Genomic DNA, 21,785 nt, shown 5'->3' with positions numbered 1-21,785 from the left:
CCTCAGAGATGGCTACCATTAGACACACAAATATGTGTGTGTGTGTGTGTGTGTGTGTGTGTGTGTGCGTGTGCGTGTGTGTATATATATATGTATATATATATATATACACATACACACATATAAACATATATATATATATAATTATTTTATACATACTTCTATTTATCATTTTTTTTCTTTGGATGCATCTTTCTTCATATGTCCTTTATAGCTAATTTGGGTATTTATAATAGTCAAAATGACTTATTCACTCAAAGCCATTCTTAAAACAATATTGCTGTAACTGCATACAATGTTCTCTTGGTTCCGCTCATTTCACTCTTCATCATTTCATGCAAGTCTTTGCATGTTTTTCTAAGATCATTTAGCTTATCACTTCTTATAGCACAATAGTATTCCCATCACAATCATATATTATAATTTGTTCATCCATTCCACAATTGATGGGCATCCCTGAAATTTCCAGTGTGGCTCTTTCAAAACTTGACATCCCTCTTCAAACTTCCAGTGGCTTCCACTCCTTCTACTCTCTCAGCTAAGAACTTTGCCTTTACAGAACAAAACCTTTTATTAAGGGGATTTGTTCTACGAAGTTTGGATTCAGTCAAAGGGCTGCACTTGAGGACTTAGAAAGCCACATGTGGCCTTGAGACTGCAGGTTCCCCACCCCTGCTCTAGTAGTAACCAGTTACAATCTAGCTTCCAATCACAGCAACTATTCTTTCCAAAGTTACTACACTCTCTCAGGCTTGTAACCTAGGAGTCATTCTGGACTCCTCATTACCTCTCATCAACCCCCCAACACATCATATCTAATCTATTGCCAAGAACTTGCAACATCTCTAGGATATGCTCTTCGAACACTTCCACTGCTCTGTAGTGTGCAGGCCCTCATCATCTCATATCTCCATTATTGCAATAGTCTGCTAATGGGTCTGCTTGCTCAAGTCTCTTCCCACTGTAATTCATACTCCATTCATCCACCAAAGTAATTTTCCTAAAATGTGGGTCTGATCATATCATGCTAGCCCCTCCCCCATAAACTCTAGTGGGTGTCTCCAGAATCAAATAGAAAATATTCTGTTTGGCATTCAAAGCCCTGCATAACATAGTCCATTTCTACCTTTCCAATCTTTTTTTTTTTTAGGCAATTAGAGTTAAGTGAGTTGCCTAGGATCACACAGCTAGTAAGTGTCAAATGTTTTGTCTGAGGACAGATTTGAACTCAGGTCCTCTTGACTTCAGGGCCGATGCTGTATCCACTGTGCTACCTAGTTGCCCCTCCAGTCTTCTTAAATATTATTCCACATCATGGTCTCTTTGATACAGTGACCCTGGCTTCCTGGAGGTTTCATAAACAAGACACTCCATCCTTTGGCTCCAGGTATCTTTTTCTGGCTGTCCCCAATGTCTGCAAATCCCTTCCTCCTCAGCTTGATCTATTAGCTTCCTGGGTTTCCTTTAAGTTCCAACTAAAATGCCATCTTTTACTGAAAGCTGTCCCCACCCTCTCTTAATGATGTCCTTTTTATCCTATATATAGTTTACTTTGTATACATTTGTTTACATAATGTTTCTCTCATTAGATTGTAAGCTCCTTGAGGGCAGAGTCTCTTTTTTTTTCTTGATCTCCTTTTGTATCCTGAGCACTTAGCGTAGTGCCTGGTACACAGTAGGCTAACCTAACAAAAGTACCATATGAAAGTAAAGAATGTTTTCTTTAGCAGTTTAATATCCACTAGGGGCAGTGTATTGGGGGGAGGGTGAAAGGTCATAAAAAAAAATTTCCAATAAGCATACTTCTATATAAAATCAAGGGTTTGATAACATGGAAAGAGCCCTTGTTTTGAAGTCAGGGAGCTCTGGTCCAAATCTTTCCTTTGGCATATACTATCTCTGAGGCTTAAGGCAAGTCATTTCACCACCGTGGGCCTCAGCTGCTCACCTATAAAATGAAATAAGCCTCTGAGGTCTCTTGGAGTTCGCAATTTATGATTTATCACCCTCTCCCCACCCCCCTTTTTTCTCTCATGGCAAAAGGCAAAACTAAATCTATTAAAATAAATTTAACAATAACAAGGAAAGGTTTACAGCTTACAAGTTTACAAATGTCTTATTACATAAAAAATAACAAACCACAAGATAAATAGAAACAAGATTTCTTTATTCTTTCCATTTAAATTCAGTTTAAGCAACATAATACTTTGAAATATGTGTTGTGGATTTTTTTTTGGGGGAAGTTTTTAATAATTTCAATATTATTTTTTTTGAAAATTTCAACATCATTTAAAATATTATCCATGTAGATCTTGTAATATCATTTAACTGCTGGAAACATGCTATATATCTGCAGCTTCTAAGTATCTTTAATATCTATTCAGGGCAGGATGCCCATAATTGGAGGATCTGGGGCAGGAGACTGCTTGAATGATTGACCCAATGGATCCAGTCAACCAAACAAAAGCAATTTAAGCTCATCACTCAAGATAAAGTATGTGTACTCTATTTCAAATTTAGGCGCATCAGCATCAATCGAATGCAGTGAAGTATGCCCAATTTAATACTAATTGGGGGGTAAATTTAGATTTCCCTAGATACTTCTCCCTTCTCTAGCTATTTATCTGCTTTTATAAAAACAGTTTCTAGGGCAGAAAACCACTCAAAGCACTTACCAGTTTAGTTACTCTAGCAAAAAAGAGATGAAAAAAATTTAAAAGACAGTTATTGGGCCAGTAATACTGACAATTCATGTTGATTTAAGGGTTTGCTTAGACAGTAGATAGATTGTTTTCTCTTTCTTTTGCCTACATGATCAGCCATTGGCTTCTCATTAGGATCTCTAGCCCCAAGTAGATAAAACAACTTCAATAAAAATCATTTTGCTACTTGTCAGGAACTCTAATATAACAAAAAGTAACATTAAGTTATTGGCTCTTTCATACATTTCTGTGTACTATAGTTAATTCCAAAAAAACACCCAGATTTTCCCATTTTCCCATTCTTGCCTTCCACTTTGTCAGGAAGAAAACTTCCTAACACTTTGAATTGGTCAAAGGTTGAGTAGGCTGTCTTGAGCGGTGGTGGCTTCCCCCTCCTTGGAGATCTTCAAGAAGAAACTAGAAAACCACCCATTAGGAATATTATTGTGTGGAATATTGTTTAAATGAGGTGGCTACTAAGGTACTTTTCAACTCTCAAAATCTGTGATTATGAAAATAAAAGTTTTCACTTAAGAGGGAGATTGCTGATATCTCTTTTGAGCCTGACAAATTTCTTCAGCCTATTCTTTCTATGTCCCTTTCCCATTACCTTTCCCTTCCTTCTGTTCTTCTTTCATTCATTCATTTGTGTCAGCTTATTAGGAGGATATTACATGCAATAAGGGGCGAAAAGAATATAAATTAGACAAGGAGGTAAAACATGTACAATGTGTTTAGTAAGTGCTTATTAAGTACTTGCTGCCTGAACGGTGAGAAAAATTCAGGATAAATTCAACATCAGAGAACTACCTGTATCCTTTAGTCATTCAGTCATGTCTGACTCTTGATGTTTGGGGATTTTATTGGCAAAGACACTAGACTGGTTTGCAATTCCAAGGTCACATAGCTAATAAGTATCTGGTTTAAATCCAGTAGGATGAGTCTTCCTAACTTCAGGCCCAGCACTTTAGACATTGGGCCACCTAGCTGCCTCATCAGAAGACTAGTTTTTTACAAATGGAAACAAACAAACAAACAAACACACACTAAGCTCAAAAGAGATTAAATGACTTTTTCTGGGTAACGCTGGTAATAAATATTGCAGCCAGGACTTAGACACAGCATCTCTGACTGCAAATCTAGTGAGTGGTATAGATTAGCCTCATAGGGATTTTTTTTTTTTTTTTGGCTAGGCAATGGGGTTAAGTAACTTGCCCAGGGTCACACAACTAGGAAGTGTTATGTGTCTGAGGTCAGATTTGAACTCAGGTCCTCCTGACTTCAGGGCCAGTGCTTTATCCACTGTACTATCTAGCTGCCCCACTAGGTAGGGAGTACAGAATACAAGTTGGGTCTAGTATCAGATAGGTTGAAAGGCTGAAATAGGAACTAGATTTTGGAGGGCCTTGAATGCCTTTCTAAGGTGTTTGGAAGATGAATCCTTTGGGGAGCTCCTAACTATAACTGCCTAAACACATTTAGTAGAACGGTGATAAAGAAGTATAACATGTACAAATTCTTAAAAAATGTAAAATATATTGCATACTGCAATTAAATTTGGCTTGTTTCTGGGAAAAGGGAACACTTGTCATACTCTGCCTCTTCCCAAATGACAAACAACCAAATGATTCTCATAGTGCCTTAAAATATATAACATAAATTTGCTAGCTCATTTATCCATACATATCCACAGATATGTATTATAGATATATGTAATATATATTTATCCACACATAGCCATACATATCTACACATGTATGAATATGAATATACATATATATATATTCCTGTTGTACATGTGAATACATGTCATTGCTTTGTATGTGTATTTACACACACACACACACACACACACACACCCTTGTCTTCCTAGTTAAATTATAAGCTCTTTGAGAGTAAAGATTATTCCATTCTTTGTCTTTCTATCTCCAGTGCTTAGCACAATACAAGACACATAATAAGTGCTTAATAAATGCTTGCTGATTAACAGATTAACATTAATTAAGCCTTTTCTAAATCTCTTTAGATAACTATTCTAGTAGAATTTCAAATTGCCTAATTAACTCACAAATAGATTTCATGGGATCACTGTACTGTATTATCCATTTCATTGTCATGGACAAAAAATTCATTAATTAAAAGTCATACTTTATACCCTCAGATTTTATTAGTCTGGTCCATGAATAAAGGACACAGTCTGTTTACATTTTGGGATGTTTTAAAGCTCTCCTTTAGCTCTTTAAATAGCTAAAATAGAGAAAGGACATCAGTGTTTGGTATCTTATCCTGCCAGGTGATCTTCAGAATCTTCCTAAGATAATTCAAATGGAAGTGATTTGGCTGTAGTCTTTTCAAGCTGAAGAATTTACCATCAGTGCTGTAGCTGACTCTGATGGCGTGTTCATTCTCATTGAAGGCATCTGACAACACGGCTGAAAGCATCATACTAAAAAACATGGGAGCAAGCACACAGCTTTGTTCCATTCCATTGGTGACTGGGAAAGGGCAAGAGCATTGTCCATTATACATAACCTAGGTAAGCTTGCTGTCATGAAATTGACATATGATACTGATGACCTTCCCTGGGCAACCACATTTTGACATAATTTTCCATGAGCCCTCACAAATGATGGCATTGGTCAGATCTACAAACAATGCATACAGACTTTTGTTCTGCTCTTGGCATTTCTTCTGGAGGTATTGGGCAGTGAATATCATATCGACCTTTCCTCTACCCTTTCTGAAGTCACACTGGCTCTCTGGTAGAAGACCATCTTCCATGTGAAGGATCAGCCTATTAAGGAGAACTCTGGAAAGAATCTTGCCAGCATTGACTAACAGAGAAACCCCTGTGATTGTCATAGGGCACATCCTTTACCTTTATAGAGATGGACAATGGAGGTATGTCTGAACTTCTAGGGGATAACCTCCTTTGCCATATAACCCAGAAAATTTCTGTCAGCTGTTGTATGAGCGATGGACCCCCTACCTTGTAAATCTCAGCTGGAATAGAATCAGCACCAGCTGCTTTGTCACCCAAAAGAAGCTTAATGGAATTCAAAACCTCTTCCTCAGTTGGAAGTTCAGTTAGGGTGGGATTGACTTGAACCTGAAGTAAATGATTAATGGCTTCAGCATTGATTGATGATGGTCTGTTGAGGACATTATGGAAGTGTTCAGCCAATCTCTGCAGGATCATGTCCTTATAACTAATCAATGTGCCTCCATCAGCACTAAGTAGTTGAGATGTACCATAGGTCTTTGGCCCATAAATAGCCTTCAGGGCATCCTAAAAGCATGCTGGACTGTTACTATCAGCATAAAACTGAATTTCATCTGCCTTCTTACTCAGCCAAGAATCCCGCATCTCTTTAAGTATCGCTTGTACTTTACTTTTGATGGAATTAAATGCTGCTTTCTTAAAGATGGATGAACTATCCTGCTGATAAACCCCTACAGAGTTCTTGTTTTTCATTTAGCAGCTTCTGAATTTCCCCATTATTTCTGTGAAACTGATCTTGATGTTTGCAGGTGTTCTGACCTAGCTAAGCAAATTCAGTGATGTACGACAAATATCTGAAAGCTGTGCATTCCTTCGTAAACCTTAAATGCTATATCAATTCTGGCTAGCTAGTACTACTAGTAGTATTTTATCCATGGCATACCAGGATTGGCTAAAGGAAATGGGGATATTTAGCTCAGGGAAGACTGATATAATAGCTGCCTTCAAGTATTTGAAGAGCATCAGCTGGAAGACTTGTGCTTCATTTTAGATGACAAAAGTAAGGGCAACAGGTGGAAAGTACAGAAAAGCTGGTTTAGATTTAATGTAAGAAAAATTCTTTTTGAACAATGAGAGATATAAATAAGTTGAATGTTGTGATTCAGGAAAGCTTATCTATTTTAAGAAAGGTCGTTTAAGCAAAAATTGGTTGGAAATGGTTTAGAGAGAATTTTTTTGAGGAATAGCTTGGACTATATAGCAGCTGAATTCCATTTCAGATTTAAAATCCTATGATTCCTTGATAATCCTTTGGCATTAGCTCAGAAGTAGAATACTAGCAGATTTTCATAATACAAAGGAGAACAAAACTACAAAGCCCATGTTATAGCCTCTGGTTTTTGTTTATCATTTTAGAGAGAGAAATTCAAACAGGAAAACAACAACAACAAAACACACTCACTTTCATAGTGAATGAGAAATCCAACACTTGAGCGACTGTTGTCAGTAGTGAATAGTAGGTACATGTAGTTGCCAGTACTGATCAAGAACTGTGGTGCTTGAGTCCCGTGGTATTCTCCTATCAGAGGTGATGAATTAGCTGGTCCATCTCGAACTTCTAAGGTGTCATAATTGACTTCTGTCTGAAATCTGAAAATATGAAAACAAATATCAGTGAGAAGCAGAGGAAGCTTATGACAGTGAGGCAGTCTAGTATAGGGAAAGTTCCCTGGACCAGGAGTCAGGAGCCCTGGGTTCTAAGTTTGACTCTGCCAGGTGACCTTGAACAAGTTACTTTACCTTTGTGGCATTTAATTTACTCCTGTGCAAAATGAGGAGATGGGATGATATCTAACATTTCTTTTAGTTCTAAGTCCTTTGATTCTATGATCTGTGTATATGTGATTGAGTTGGAAATACATAATTCATAACATGATGTAGATATGCAGATATGTAAGAAATCCATATATGTGTATGTGTCACACACATCACACATATACATATATGTGCATGTGTATATATGTGTGTATATACATACATACATAAATATATACATGTATACACATATGAAAAAATTATGCTCTCCTGGAAGAAGACAGATGTGGTATAGTGTGACAGGACATGACTACTTGAGGATGTGGTACAATGGACAGAATGATAAATAGGAATGTAGAGGGAAAAAATGCTGGAGCTAAAATCAGGATGTTTCCTCTATACTGCTCACTGCTCTTCCCAGCAGAGCATGCACAATCTCATGAAATTTGCATCCTACTACTGGGGAGTCCCCATCTCAGTGCAGGTGGTATGATCTTGAGCCAAGTCACTCACCTATGTGACTCAGAGACCAAATGACTCAGAGAGGTATTCTGTCTTTGGTGACTCATTTGGTCTCCGATTAACCATTTCCTCATTTGTAAAGTTAGAACTGTAATACTTCTGCTATCTCCTCCAGAAAGTCATTGTGAGGTAAGTACTTTTTAAACTTCAAAGTGCTATATTAATTTGAGGGTTTTTTATAATGACAGTAACTCTGCTGTATTTAATCTTGGTTGCTCCCATAACCTAGCAAATAATAGGGTGTTATTGTTGTTCAGTCATTTCAGTCATATACAACTCTTCATGATCCATTTTGGGGTTTTCTTGGCAAAGATACTGGAGTGGTTTGCCATTTCTTTCTCCAGCTCATTTTATAGATGAGAAAACTGAGGCAAACAGGGTTAAGTGACTTGCCCAGGGTCACACAACTAGTAGGTGTCTGAGGCCAGCTTTGAACTTAAGAAGATGATCCTTCCTGAGTTTGGGCTTGGCACTCTATCCACTGTACTTAATAATTTAAAATAACATAATTTGAATTCTGATATCAGTTCTGCCACTAATTGTTAATGGAGCCCTAAGCAAACAAGCTACTTACCTGCTTTTTCTTAGCTTCCATTTTCTCATTTGTCAAATGATGGTCTTGGGCAGGTATGGGTGTGGGTATTGGTGTTGATGAAACAGAATTATTGAACACAATTCAATGTCTAAAAGGAAAATGTCTTACTTCCATCTATTCTAAGATTGAGCCATCTAAAAGGCTAAAATACCAAAGGAAAACAATTGTTTTAGCAATAAAAGATAAAAATATGTGTTTTTTTTTTCTTTTTGCTAAGACATTTCAGTTGTGTCTGACTGTGATCTTTTTGAGATTTTCTTGGCAAAGATACTGGCATGGCTTGCCATTTCCTTCTTCAGGTCATTTTACAGATGAGGAAACTGAGGCAAACAGGATTTAAATGACTTGCCCAGGGTCACATAGCTACTAAATGTCTGAAGCCAGATTTGAATTCAGAAGAATGAGTATCCCTGACTGCATGCTTAGTGCTCTCCCCACTGCGCTTCCTAGATGCTCAAAATAAAGATAGTTGAACCTATTCGGGAATCCCTCAAGAGTACTTCCTGAAAATGCCAAGCTGGTTTAGTTTGAGCTATAAATTTTAACAATGGTATTGCATGATCACCTATTTACCATTATTATGAGCAACTTAAAAACTGTGCATCTTTAAGAAAGGCAGGAGGTCAGAGCTTATAAGAGAACTTTTTTCAAATGAATATTTTTAAAAAGTGGTTTCTGAATCTTCTAAAGTTGCATTAAATCTTTCAGAGTATTAGGATGCCATTTGATAAACAAGTATTTCAGAGACTACAAGATGCTCTATTAACTTGCAAAAGTCAACAAGGCTTCCTTTAAGTGCTTAACTTTTCTTGCAGGAAGTAATCAACACATCAAGAAAATCTAGTGCCACATAATTTTTTTTTATAAAGTTCTGGCCACTTGGGCACCATTCCAGGCAATGAAGACACCATTCAAGGGCAATGAGGCAATTTCCTAAATGGGGTCTTGTAGTCCTTGAAAAGCCAGAACAGCTTCTGAAAAAGCCTAACGTTCTCAGGGAATAGCTTATTCCATCATGTGAATCTGACTCATTTGATGTCTTTTAACCAAGATAATAAGATGACAGAACTAGAGCTGAAAGGGGCCTTAAGTTCTATTGAGTCCGGATAATCCCCTCATTTTAGAAATGAGGAAACTGAGGCCCAAGGAGCTTAAGTGGCTTGCCCACATTCACATAGGAGTTCTTTAAAGCTTTGTGGTAGTAACCCTCTAAAAAAAAATCTATCCTGTTTTAACTCCAGAGTAGGAATATAGGAAGATCTAAAGCAGAAAATGAGTCAAGCTGACTGAAAGCCTCACAGGACATTAGTGCTGCTGGGCTCTTTAGAATAAAGGTACCCAGGTATCTATCCAAGCAATTACAGACTCTTTTTAGTACAAATAAATATTTTTTTCCTTTCGCTAGACACCTTTGTTACAGTGGTATGGAGGTAGAAAAAAATTTACGTTTAGTACCACATGGCTGAACCAGAACCAGGTCACAGCCTGGAACATTTGGTGACAGAAGGGGGCCAACTTTGTCTTTTTCTTTTCGTATTTCCTCTAAAGATACAGTGATTCTCAGGTTGCTGAGTTCTAGTTCTTGAGGGATGACTAAGCATGAAATGAAATCTCTGCTGGTTATTCTCACTCTCATGTTTTCAGATTTTCCCTTTCTTTTTTAGTGAAATCTATGACCAAGGCTGCATTTCAAATACTGTTCTCAGCTCAGTTGGCAGACCCCCTGGATAATGTTCAGAACTAGAAAAGCTGAATTCTTTTCATCGTTCAGCACCCTAACACGTATAGTTCTACAAAGACCTTGATGCAAAATTTGAAAATATTTGAGTGAAATTACATTTCTGTTCATTGATCTGGCTTCCCTGTAACCACAGCACAACATGGCTTTATGTATGATGTAATGTTTCCTTCTGCAAGTCTCTGTGAATGAGACTATGATCAGTGCATTACTGCAGAGTGCATGTTGCTTTTGAAGGCAGACACATGGTAGGGGTATCTTGGAAAAGGATTCAGGTAGGTATGAGGAAAACACTATACTTAGGGAAAAAAGAAAGCAAATAGAAGAAAAGTAACTATATCTGTGTAATTTCATAGACTATTCTATTACAATAGAATACTGAGCATAAATTAATTGCTGAATTAGAATATAAGCACATGATTTTCACCAAATTCTTTAAATTTGATGAGCCACTGGGAACCTGACTGGCTCTTCCTTCCTTTCTTCTTCCCTCCCTCCAACTCACTCTCTTTCTCCCTCCTTCCCTCCTTCCCTCTCCCCCCCCCCTGGATTTTTTGTTCCCAGAACATGGTAGAGTCATGCTCCCCCAAAGCTCCATCTAAGGAAGGGGGCCAACATTGTATTCTCCTGTTTCCCAACAGCTGCACTGATATTGGACTTCTTTGGACTTCTCCACCATGTCCTGTCTCTGGGCACCTTTTTTTGCACCTCTCTTTTTAAGCTTCTTTGTGTGTTTTCTTCCTCAATCAGATTGTAAGTTCCTTGATGGCAGAGTATATATTTCTTTTTATTCGTATTTGTATTTTCAGTGCTGAGCACAATGCCTGACATATAGTAAACACTTAATAAATTTTTATTGATTATTGACCTATTATACTTTGCACACTGCAATAGCATTTCATGGAAGCCAATTCGGTAATATACTAATTAGTAAAACATCATTTAAAAACTATTATGTATAGTACAGAAAACAAATCAACATTGTTAAATTATGCATATATTTCTATGTATACATAATATATATTTCTATATGTATTATACACACATATGCACACTGACAGATATAAAATCTCAGCATAGAAGTATATATATATATATACATGCATATGTACATAGATATGCATACTATATATATTCATATACTTCTTTTAAAAATGGTGTGGAACAAAGATTCACAATGTCTTACAAAATTCTCTTGTTCATTTTTGTATACTGAAATATCGGCGTTTGTTAAGGATTAAGTTCTTAACAAAACCATTATGATCATGTGCTAGAACATAGTAATCCAGACACTGGATAAGAGAACCAAAGTCCAAATATCTTTAGGAACAAAAAAAGGTTATGGATGTCTTTTGTTTTTAATACCACAGTCATGTCTCACTATAACCCTGCCACTGAAACATCTCTTAACAAAGGAAACATTACATAGGACCAATCAATACAATAATCTTGTTGTACAGTATATACAACATTCTATATTCATAGCCTCATACCTCTTTATAAACTAAAAATTTCTTTCATTAAATATGCAAAAGCAAATTACTTTTTTTCCTTAAAAAAAAAGCTCTCAAACTGGTATAGATGGAGGAATATCAAAGGTCAGATTTCATAGCCGTACTACCTGTTTTAAATTCTGGCAATAGGAATTTTCCCTTAGAATATAATGTCCATGATGATCTGCGGACATGCGGTCTTTTCTAATAGAATCATTTCCTGTTTGTTACTTGAAACCTATTATGTCCTTAGGCAAATCATTAACCTATCTGGATGTCAGGCTTCCCAACTTTAAAATGAGATTGGATGGGCATCCAGGTGGTGCAGTGGATGGAGCACTGGCCTTGGAGTCAGGAGGACCTGAGTTCAAATCCAGCCTCAGTCACATAACACTCACTAGTTGTGTGACTGGGGAAGTCACTTAACCCCAATTCCCCCCCAACCAAAAAAAATGGGATTGGACTCTGTGATCTTTAATATCACATACAGCACTGATACTCTATCATCTTTGGTCTTTAGTTTTTTCAGTGTGGAACATGATCCCAAAGAGAGGGACTTTCCTGAGCTAACTTAATTGATTTTTTGCAAACACATAGTGGAATTGAATAACATGTGTCCTAGAATACCAAGAATGTGTTAATGGATCTCCATGCCTTCCCAATAAGAGTTGGACTAAGTACAAATGTAAATTATGGGGAAATATTTCTTTACCATCAATCTCCAATGCAGACAGGCACTGAAAAATGTAGAGAATAGCTCTCTGTACAGCCACTATTCCTGTGTAGAGTTGCTGACAGGATGTGCAGTAGGAATAAAACACAAGGAGCAACAAAAGTTGTTTCACTCAGTGTTACACATGTGAATTCCGGTGGTAAGTTTTTTGATGGATCAGTGAAAATATACTACAAGTGTTGTGTCAAAAGACATAGTCATGGTAAGGTAAAAAGCAATGTAATTAAAATAAATAGAAAAAAAATTGGAGAGAGTGAATCAAAAAGTTCTTGATTGTAGAGCTTACATGTTAACCACAACATTTTACCACTGTCTTTTTTTTTTAATTTTGGTGCAATAATGAAAAAAATGCTCACCTATCAAAAGTGATCTTGATTGAATGTCCTGGTTTTGCTTCAATGACCCATTCACAATTTAAAGAGTCTTTATAATATCCTGGCCATCCTGGTGGTAAAATAACCCCACTGGATGCTGTCAAATGTCCACCACATGGTGCTAAAAGTCCATAGAAAGGACAAAATTCAGTTAAGAGGATTAAAAAAAAGCCAAGTTCAATGAGTAACAAATGGATGATAATTAATAAGTACAAATAACTATCAGATGTCACTTTCTTTAAATGTCTAATTTACTATAGTTTAATAAATAGAATAAAAATTTGCCTTAATTGTACTATATGTTTCCTGATGGTCAATAAAGCTTTTCATAATTCTTTGTGTACCTTATGGTAACTAAAATGATTCTGGGTATTCAGTAGGTATTTTAAAATAGTTCTCAATTGGTTATTATACAGTAAATTATCTTATGGATTATTTTACTGTTCTATGCATGCTACACTGGAAATGTAGTACATATGTACAGATATGTGAAAAATTGGGTTTCTTCATTACTTGAAAAGAATTCCTGAACACTGGAATTTGTCAGATAATTTGTATGATAGCTATTAAAAGTTTGAAAACAAACTAAATCTTTTTTTAAACAAGTTTCACAAAAGCTTAATTCCACAAAGCAGAAAAAAAAAAAAACTAAGGAGCAGAGCAACAGACACTTAATTCAAACCTGTCTTCAGAAGAACGATTCTTATGTAGTAGTTTTTCAAATTAAAGAAGACTGTTTTAGGATGGAAGGCAATACATTTATATTTTATTAGAAAGAAAATTAACTTTCAAGCACACATCTGATAGCTTTTGTTCTAATTCAGAATGTGTTACTTCCAAAACAACAGTTTTCATTTTCAGTTTATGTCTATTTTCTTTCATTTAAGTCAAATGACATTTTATAAAGACAGCTCGATGTAATAGAGCATGAGTGCAAATAGGGAAAATCTGGGCTTAAATTCCAATTCAGCTACTTGCTGGTTGCACAAGTCAGGGAAAGCCATATGCCACTCAGATTCACTTTTCCTAGCTCCTTAAAGTTGAGGAAGTGTAAAAAAGCAGATAATAATAGCTATAGCACTTACCTCACAGAATTCTCATGAGGATTAAAGGAGATAATGTATGTAAAGGACTTAGCAAACCTTAAGCTATATAAATAGGACTGTTAGCATTACTCTAGTTTTAAAATGGTCAACTCCTCCTTTGATGAAGGAAATTTCTTGGAGCAAGTAACTGTATCATAGGCAAAGACTGTGACAGAGTGATAAACTAATGTTTAGAGGTTTTTCTAATTTGGTATTTGAATTCACATTTAGTTTAATCATAATTTTGCATAGGTCAGCTCTGCAGAGACCCCCCCACACACACATATATTTCTTGAAGACAGTTACAATCATCTAAAGCAGATGGTCTTAGCCTTTTTGTGTCATGAACACTTTCAGCAGTTTGGTGAAATCTGCTGACCCTTTCTCAGAATAATGTTTTTAAAAGTATAAAATAAAATTTATAAGATTACAAAGGAAACCAGGTATATTGAAATACAATTGTCCATCCATCCATCCATCCATCTATCTATCTATCTATCTATCTATCTATCTATCTACCTATCTATCTATCTATCTATCCACTCTTTTTTTTTTTTAATTCACAGGACCCAGGTTAGGAGCCCATTATTTAAATACTCAGAGACAGCACAATTTTCAGATGTCAAGTTGATTTTTAAAAATTTAATTCTGAGCCTATAAAATGAAACTTTTGAGCTTACCTTTTGTATTTTAATTAAATAACAGTGGGAAAAGCCCATTTGTGAACACCAAAGGAAATAAATACTTTGGATATGGCCTCATTGAAAAAAGGTAATATTTGTACTTTCAAAACACCTAATTCTTTCCCAGAATTTAAAGACACTAAATTTATAATAGCTGGCTGTTCGAAATAAAATATAGTATTTTATAATGTAAAGGCTATCTCCATCTCCATGAGACTGGAACTTTTAAACAATACATTTTAATTCTGTAATATTTTTTTCATCAAAGCAAATGCTTTCATATAGGATTTTATAGACATAACAAAGAACTTCTTAAGGGTTATTACAATCAGGGCCATAACATTGAAACCATCATACCTTAGAATATTCCTAGGGGGTAAAGTGGGGAAGTAGAAGTTGCCTGGAAGAGCCTTTTTGATGTATGTTCTAGGGACACACACCTTTCTAACTGAAGGTTTGAAAAAAAAATGTATTTATTTGGAGCATATTTAAATCTTCCTTTTAAAGCTCTTTTCTACTCTATTTCAGAAGCATAGGCACATAGGCACTAAATGATAGTAGAAAGCTAAAAAGAAAGTGGCTAGAGAAATATTTTGTTTTTGGGATTGAATCTTTAGGTAAATCCTCTAGTAGTGTTAAGAAACACTCAAATTATTGACTAAAAACAATTGAGAAGCATTATTACTAAAGTTCTGTGCTTCCTGTTTCAGAGGAATTCAGACTGACCAGAACCTGAATCTACCAAAAGTAGAAAAGATATACCTACCTTCACAACGTGGAACAGTAGAGCTCCAAACCACATTTCCATCCTGCATGATGCAGGTTATGGACTCTGATCCTTGAGTTTTGACAAAACCATCATCACAATGGAAAGAAACAGAACTTCCTAAGAGAAATCGATCTCCAAAACGCCTTCCATTTATAGGAATGCCAGGGTCATGGCATTCATTCTGACCAAATGCTAAGTGGAAAGGGAAAAATATAATTAATTAAGCTTTTAAAAAAATCTTCAAATAAAATTAGTTTTTGATAGTTAAATATGAATTTCTATTTATAGTAGAAATGTATGATTTCATCAATATGATGAGCTCTTTGTCTGAAAATGCCTCTTATCATACACACCTGGAACTTTCTGTAATGTAAAAAGTCTTTGAAAGTTTCCTGGAACACTGAGAAATTAATTGACTTCCCATGGTCACACAGACAGCATGTGTCAGAATCAAGACCTAACCTGTTTCTTCCTAACTCCAAGGCAGGTCCTCAATCCATTGTGCTATACTCTATTTAGTTAAATTGACTGAAGATTCTACACACACACACACACACACACACACACAACACACACACACTCTCTCACATGTATTTGTGTGTATGTGTATAGAATCTTCACAGTCAGAATTACTACATATATTTCTTTACTTTGAATAAGTGAATGAAAGAATGAATTGTTTTTCAAAGTTCAATACTTATTTTTTGCCAGGCACCATGCTAGGTCCTTTGGCTCATTCAGTCAAACTGGTTAACTATTATTCCCTGATCTTTTCATGTCTTCTTTTTCCTCTGTTCGTTTATTCCTTCTTATATGTGCGCAGTGAAATTTCTTCTTCCTTCAAGGGCAAGCTCAGGTGACATTTTCTCTATAAAGCCACCCCTGAATCTCACAACTTGAAAATGATTTTCCCTTCTCATTTTTTTCTCCTTCAGTGTTTTGTACTTCTTTGTCTCTATTTGCATTCCACCCTGTAGAATACTTGTATGTGCCAATGCCATATTGCCCTTTATAAGCTCCTTCTGAGCTGTATAATTTTTCATCTTTGCACCTCTGCTACATAATACAGTATCTTGCACATAATAGACATTAAATGAATGATGTCAAAATTAAAAGCAGCCATGGTTGCACTGTTATTTTCCCCTGAGATGTCATCCTCGAACTTCAGTGACTGTTGATGACATAAGAAGAATATAGAGCAACTACCCGTTTTGAAGTACTTACTAGTGTAAGTGATATTGAAACCTCTCCCTGTTGTAGAATGATCTGATTGAAACTCCAAGCGTACAATGTGACCACTGCTGGCCAACTGGGAAGGTACTTCATTTCCAGAAAAAGTGCCGAGAACTGATACATCAGACATCCCATCATCTTTGACAGCAAGGAAATCAAACTGAGGCTCGACATCAAAGTCATTAAAAATGAGATGAATTCTACTTCCTGGCTCAGATATAATCAGCCAAATACAATTCATATTGTTGCCATACTCCTCAGGATAGTTTGGTGAAAGAATAATACCCGATGGGGTAGTAAAATTGAAGAAACAAGAAACTGTAAAAAATAACAAACACAAAAACATTCTCAAACTTTAATTTGTACATATTCCCCCCCACTGCCCACTCTAAAACAGATCACTAAGAAATGAAAAAGATGATGTAGAATTACCAAGGGGTCCTGGTTTTAATGTGATTGTTTTAGGACTTGAATTGGTAATTTCTAGCTATGCAATGTCTACCTTTTCATGAATTTATAAAATGCCTTTTCATTGTCTTCTTATATTGCACAATAATAGCAACTACGACTTACCTTAAGATTGGAAAATCTGAGTAGACTGGACCACACGTAAAATAGCTTTTGACAGCTAATATTAATGTAATTTCTAAGCATATATATATCCTAGCTTAAGAAGACTGAAGTGACCACATAAAAGCTGATTTTGTGTATACAGGGAGAAATGATAAAATTCAATACTGAATCAAATCGGTCCTTTATATTTCTGCACCTTTCTTCTATGATAATTATTAGTCCACTGGTCCAAATGCAGGGATTTATGCTATATTCTAGGACATTGTAGGACAGCCTACAATGCAGTGTCTTTAAATAAAACCTGAGTGGGGTGATGGAAGATTTGCTTATGTGTCTATAAATTAGATTTCCATTAGTATAGGGAACTCTCAGATGAGGAAACTATCTCTCATTGTAGATTGGCATCTTTACAAAAACTTAGAGTCTTAGAAAGTTGTCTAGAGAATGAAAGGTTAAATGACTTGCCCAGGATCACAAAGTCACTATATGTCAGCATGCACACACAATACATATGTTTATACATATTAATGTATAAATACATATATCTCTGTATTTCCATATAAATAGTCATACACTAAAAAAGTACACCAATTATGGATGGATAGGTAGAGAAATAGATAAGTGGATTTTTAAGTACTAACTACATACCTGACACTTACCAACCTAATACCTAGGTTTTATTTATCATTTTAGAAAAATAGAGAACTATGACCTATATTTATATGAAAACCATATAATTTTTGCTAAAAATGTTTTCTTTAAGGTGTTTAAACAGAGCATACCGATGAAAACTGATTAGGAGGGGCAGCATTGTAGAGTGGAAAGATATCTGTTCTTTGAGTTAGGAAGATTAAGTCCTACGCTGACACATGTGTAAGTCACTGAAAATCTGCAAGGCTATGAGACGGAGAGACTAAAACCCATCTACATCAGCAGGAAAAGTTTTCACAATAGGAGTTCCCTAAAAATATGACATCACAGTTTTGGACCACTTCTTTCTGAGAGAAACAGAGGGAGGGAAAAGGAGAGAAGAAAGAAATTCCAATACAAATACAAAATTGTCTTATTGAATACTAGAATATCTAGAATAGAAATTAAAAGAAAAACATTGTGGAGAAAAAACAGTTTTTCAGGATTTCTTTGTTTTTAGATAAAAATATCATTTTTAATGAATAACATTTAATTTTTCTCCTCATTGTCTGTACTTGTCATATTGATATATTTTTAATTAATATATTTTGTTACAAAATAATCCCCAAACTGTTATCTGCCTTTAAATATGACATTCAATTTATTCTTTTTAGTTGTTAGCATATTTTTGTCACAGGGTTTTGAGTTAGGAGAGATCTTAGAGAAGGGATTCTTAACCAGAGTTCCATGAATTTATTTTTTAAAAATATATTTTGATAACTATATTTCAATAGAATTGATTTCCTTTGTAATGCTATGTATTTTGTTTCATGTATTTAAAAACTCCTTTTTTTTTTTCTGAGAAGGGATCCATAGGTTTCACCTGATTATCCAAGAAGTTCGTGACACAAAACACATGACACTAACTTGGAGATTCTGTACTTCTTGCTGTTCAGCTGTTTCAGCAGTGTCTGGCTCTTTTTGACACCATTTGGGATTTTCTTGGCAAACATACTAGAGTGGTTTGCCATTTCCTTTCCATCTCATTTTACAGATGAGGAAACGGAGGCAATCAGAGTTAAGTGACTTGCCCCCAGTCATACAGATAGCATCTGAGGCCAGATCTGAATTTAGTTCTTCTTGATTCCAGGCCTGGCATTTTATCTACTGTGCCACCAAACTCTTCCAAAAGAAGAAAACTGAAGCATAGAAGGTGAAAATAACTAGCCTAAAGTCACGTAAGTGAAGCAGCTAGGTGATGCAAGGATAGAGGATTAGATCTGTAGGCATAAAGACCTCGGTTCAAATCTAGATATTTCCTGGTTTTCTGACTTGGGGCAAGTCACTTAACCTGGGTCTGCCTCAGTTTCCTGAGCTGTAAAGTAGGGATAATAATAGTACTTACCTTGTAAAGTTATTGTGAGGACAAAATAAAATATTTGCAAAGTGCTTCGCAAATCTTAAAATTCTAAATAAATGCTACGTATTATTAATATAGGTAGCAGTGAACCAAACCCAACTAACTTGTCTGTTTCCAAAGCCAGTGCTCTTTCTAGTACGTCATGCTATCTATTTTTTCTTATCAGAAATCAATTTTGTCCTTGAGCATTAATTTTACTATTGAAACTTATCTTACCAATCATTCGTTATCAGAGATCTCAATGTTGAACATCATTGAGCTATGTATTTTAAAGACATCCTCCAAATAATTATGGCTGGTAGTCACATGATCAGAATCATTTAATGGTTATTGCTACCACATTAAAAAGTCCAAAACTATGATTTCATCAGTGAAGGGCCCTGCCAGTGGGGAGCCTCTTTCATAACTTAAAGTCTTAGAGACTTTTGAAGGATCATTGATAGGTTAAGTGATACACCCATGTTAGTATGGACTAGAGCAAAGCTAGCATGGATCAGGTCAGATCTGAGCCCATGTTTTTCTGACTCTAAGCTCTAACTCTCTGTCTGTATCATACTGCCTATCATGCTGGAATATTTTCTGTTTGGAACAGGTTCATGATAAGCTTTTTAATCCAATATATATTTACATCAAAACTATTATTTTGTTTTAATTATGGATAGAAATCAGGATAATAAAAATTTTAAAAGAACCCCAACTGGTGATTCTTCAGATTATGGATTTAGAGATGGAAAGAATGTCCAGAGGCCATGTAGTCCAGAAACCTCACTTCATAGATGGGGAACAGAAGCATGTTGGGGTTATAAGACTTGCCCAAGGTCACAAAGCTAAGTGAGAGAAGAATCTGAACCCAGGTCTTCTGAATCCAGAGCCAGTCTCTTTCCATTTTACAAAGCTAAACATGTGGAAAAGTCATAGTCATTAAAATGGTTTTCAACTCCTGTAATGATACTTTCGTGATGGCGGGTGGGTGAAGTTAGGGGGAGGAGAAACATATTTCTGGGCAAAGGAAGTTGAACAGAATGAGCAAAGTCAGGTTCAAAGACCAATACTTACAAACACAGCTGGGTTTGTTGCCAGACCACTGGTTATTCTGTTGACATGTGATAACTCTCTCTCCCACCAATTCAAAAGCTGCCTGACATTCAAAAGTAAGAGTATCTCCATGTAGGAAACTATTGCCAGTTCTTTTCCCATAAGACGGAATTCCAGGATCACCACATCCTCCCTTATCAATCTCTGAAAACAAGATGTGCAAAAAAAAAAAAGATGAAATATCTGCAGTCCCTGAATATTTCTTAGTATCATACTTTTGAGAGTAGGAAACTGATTTAACTTTAGCACTTGAAAACCCATTTATGTAAGAAGTACCAAAAGTATATGCAATTTGTTAAAAAGCTAACATCTTCAATTAAGCTAGACAGAGAGACAAGCACAATTTAAAACTTTAGGGAAAAAGTTATTACACAATTTGCTTTGTCTGTTCTTTTATAAAAGATTATAAATGGCTATATGAATGTTATTTCAAAGCAAGTTAAAATTGATAAATTCATTCAAATTCAGCATACTTTCTGCATGCATATTCATTTTGTTAATACTAAAATGTAAATATTTTTATACTTATGTGTTTTAGAGATCACAAGCCACACACAAAGAAGCTTATCCACTGTGTGCTTAATGTTTCAACTGAATAAGTTTCTTCTTGTTAAAACTTAAAAAAACAAAGTGATTATAATTATTTTCTTCAGATCAAGATACAATAAAGAGAAACAAAATTCTACTCATTAAAATATGATTATAAACAAATTCAGTTCAACAAACATTTAAAAATATTTATTACATCTCAGACTCTGTACTTGATGCTGGGTATAGACGAACAAAAAAGCAACCAAACCAGACTGTAAGAAGCTTATATTTTACTGGGGGTTGGGGTGAGGGTGTGAGAGAAATATTACATACACATAGATAAACAGACAAAAGGTACTTTGAGGAGAGTCTACTAAAAGTGAGGAGGGTTTGAAATATCTTCCTATATGAAGCAAAACCAGAAATTAACCTTGAAGATACTAGGGGATACCAAGAGTCTCAGACAATGGGGGAATACATTTGATACATAAGGTACGGTCTATCTAAAACAAAGAAGCACCATATATTCAGTCAGTTTTGGAGAGTTACCAGTAGGCCAGTTTGTCATGAACATGAATTGAATTTTTGGGAATAATCTGAAGTAAAGTTGGAAAAGTAGTTGAAAGCCAGAGAGAAGAGGGTCAGGCTTAGGATTTTGTATTCTTTTATAGGAGCAACAGGAAGTTACTAATGATTTTGAGCAGGAAAATAACAAAGACAAACTTGTAAATATGGGCAAAAATTAAACCTAGTTATAATAAATGCAATAGAGGATAATAAAAGGATTATCTGCTGATAATTACATTCAGTCTGATCTGCTGATTGGGAGATTTCTTCATGTTCAAGGCTCCAATCTTGGGCTCTCTGGTTAAGAACACACATGATCAGAGGTTCCTGGTTGAACCCCTTCCCCCCCAAAAAAAAATGAACACTAGGGACAATGTCAAAGATGATTAGCAACACAGAAGCAAAAGAGACCCACTCAGTAGCTTTTAGAGGGAGAAACAGCTTCTGTTTCTATCCTTCCTCTCTTTTAAATATATAGCTTCTAATTCTGATATATTTTCCTTGG

The 21,785-nt window shown here is 35.6% G+C and overlaps 1 protein-coding gene across 1 annotated transcript in view; it reads right to left on the bottom strand.

Moving 5' to 3' along the window:
- The window catches only part of CSMD1 (CUB and Sushi multiple domains 1), a 1,378,384-nt gene that overhangs the window by 568,273 nt on the left and 788,326 nt on the right, over positions 1–21,785 (bottom strand). The window contains exons 11-15 of the mRNA XM_078149151.1: positions 20,144–20,326; positions 16,456–16,782; positions 15,229–15,423; positions 12,677–12,815; positions 6,887–7,074 (exon numbers count right to left, since the gene is read on the bottom strand). Coding sequence (XP_078005277.1) covers positions 6,887–7,074; positions 12,677–12,815; positions 15,229–15,423; positions 16,456–16,782; positions 20,144–20,326 — 1,032 coding nt within the window. The remainder of the gene's footprint in view (positions 1–6,886; positions 7,075–12,676; positions 12,816–15,228; positions 15,424–16,455; positions 16,783–20,143; positions 20,327–21,785) is intronic.

This window comes from Phascolarctos cinereus, unplaced genomic scaffold (genome assembly GCF_003287225.1).
Source record: "Phascolarctos cinereus isolate Bilbo 61053 unplaced genomic scaffold, phaCin_HiC Scaffold_2;HRSCAF=192, whole genome shotgun sequence".
NCBI lineage: Eukaryota > Metazoa > Chordata > Mammalia > Diprotodontia > Phascolarctidae > Phascolarctos > Phascolarctos cinereus.
Note: the sequence above shows the minus strand (reverse complement) of the source record. Positions and strands in the feature narration are given on the sequence as shown.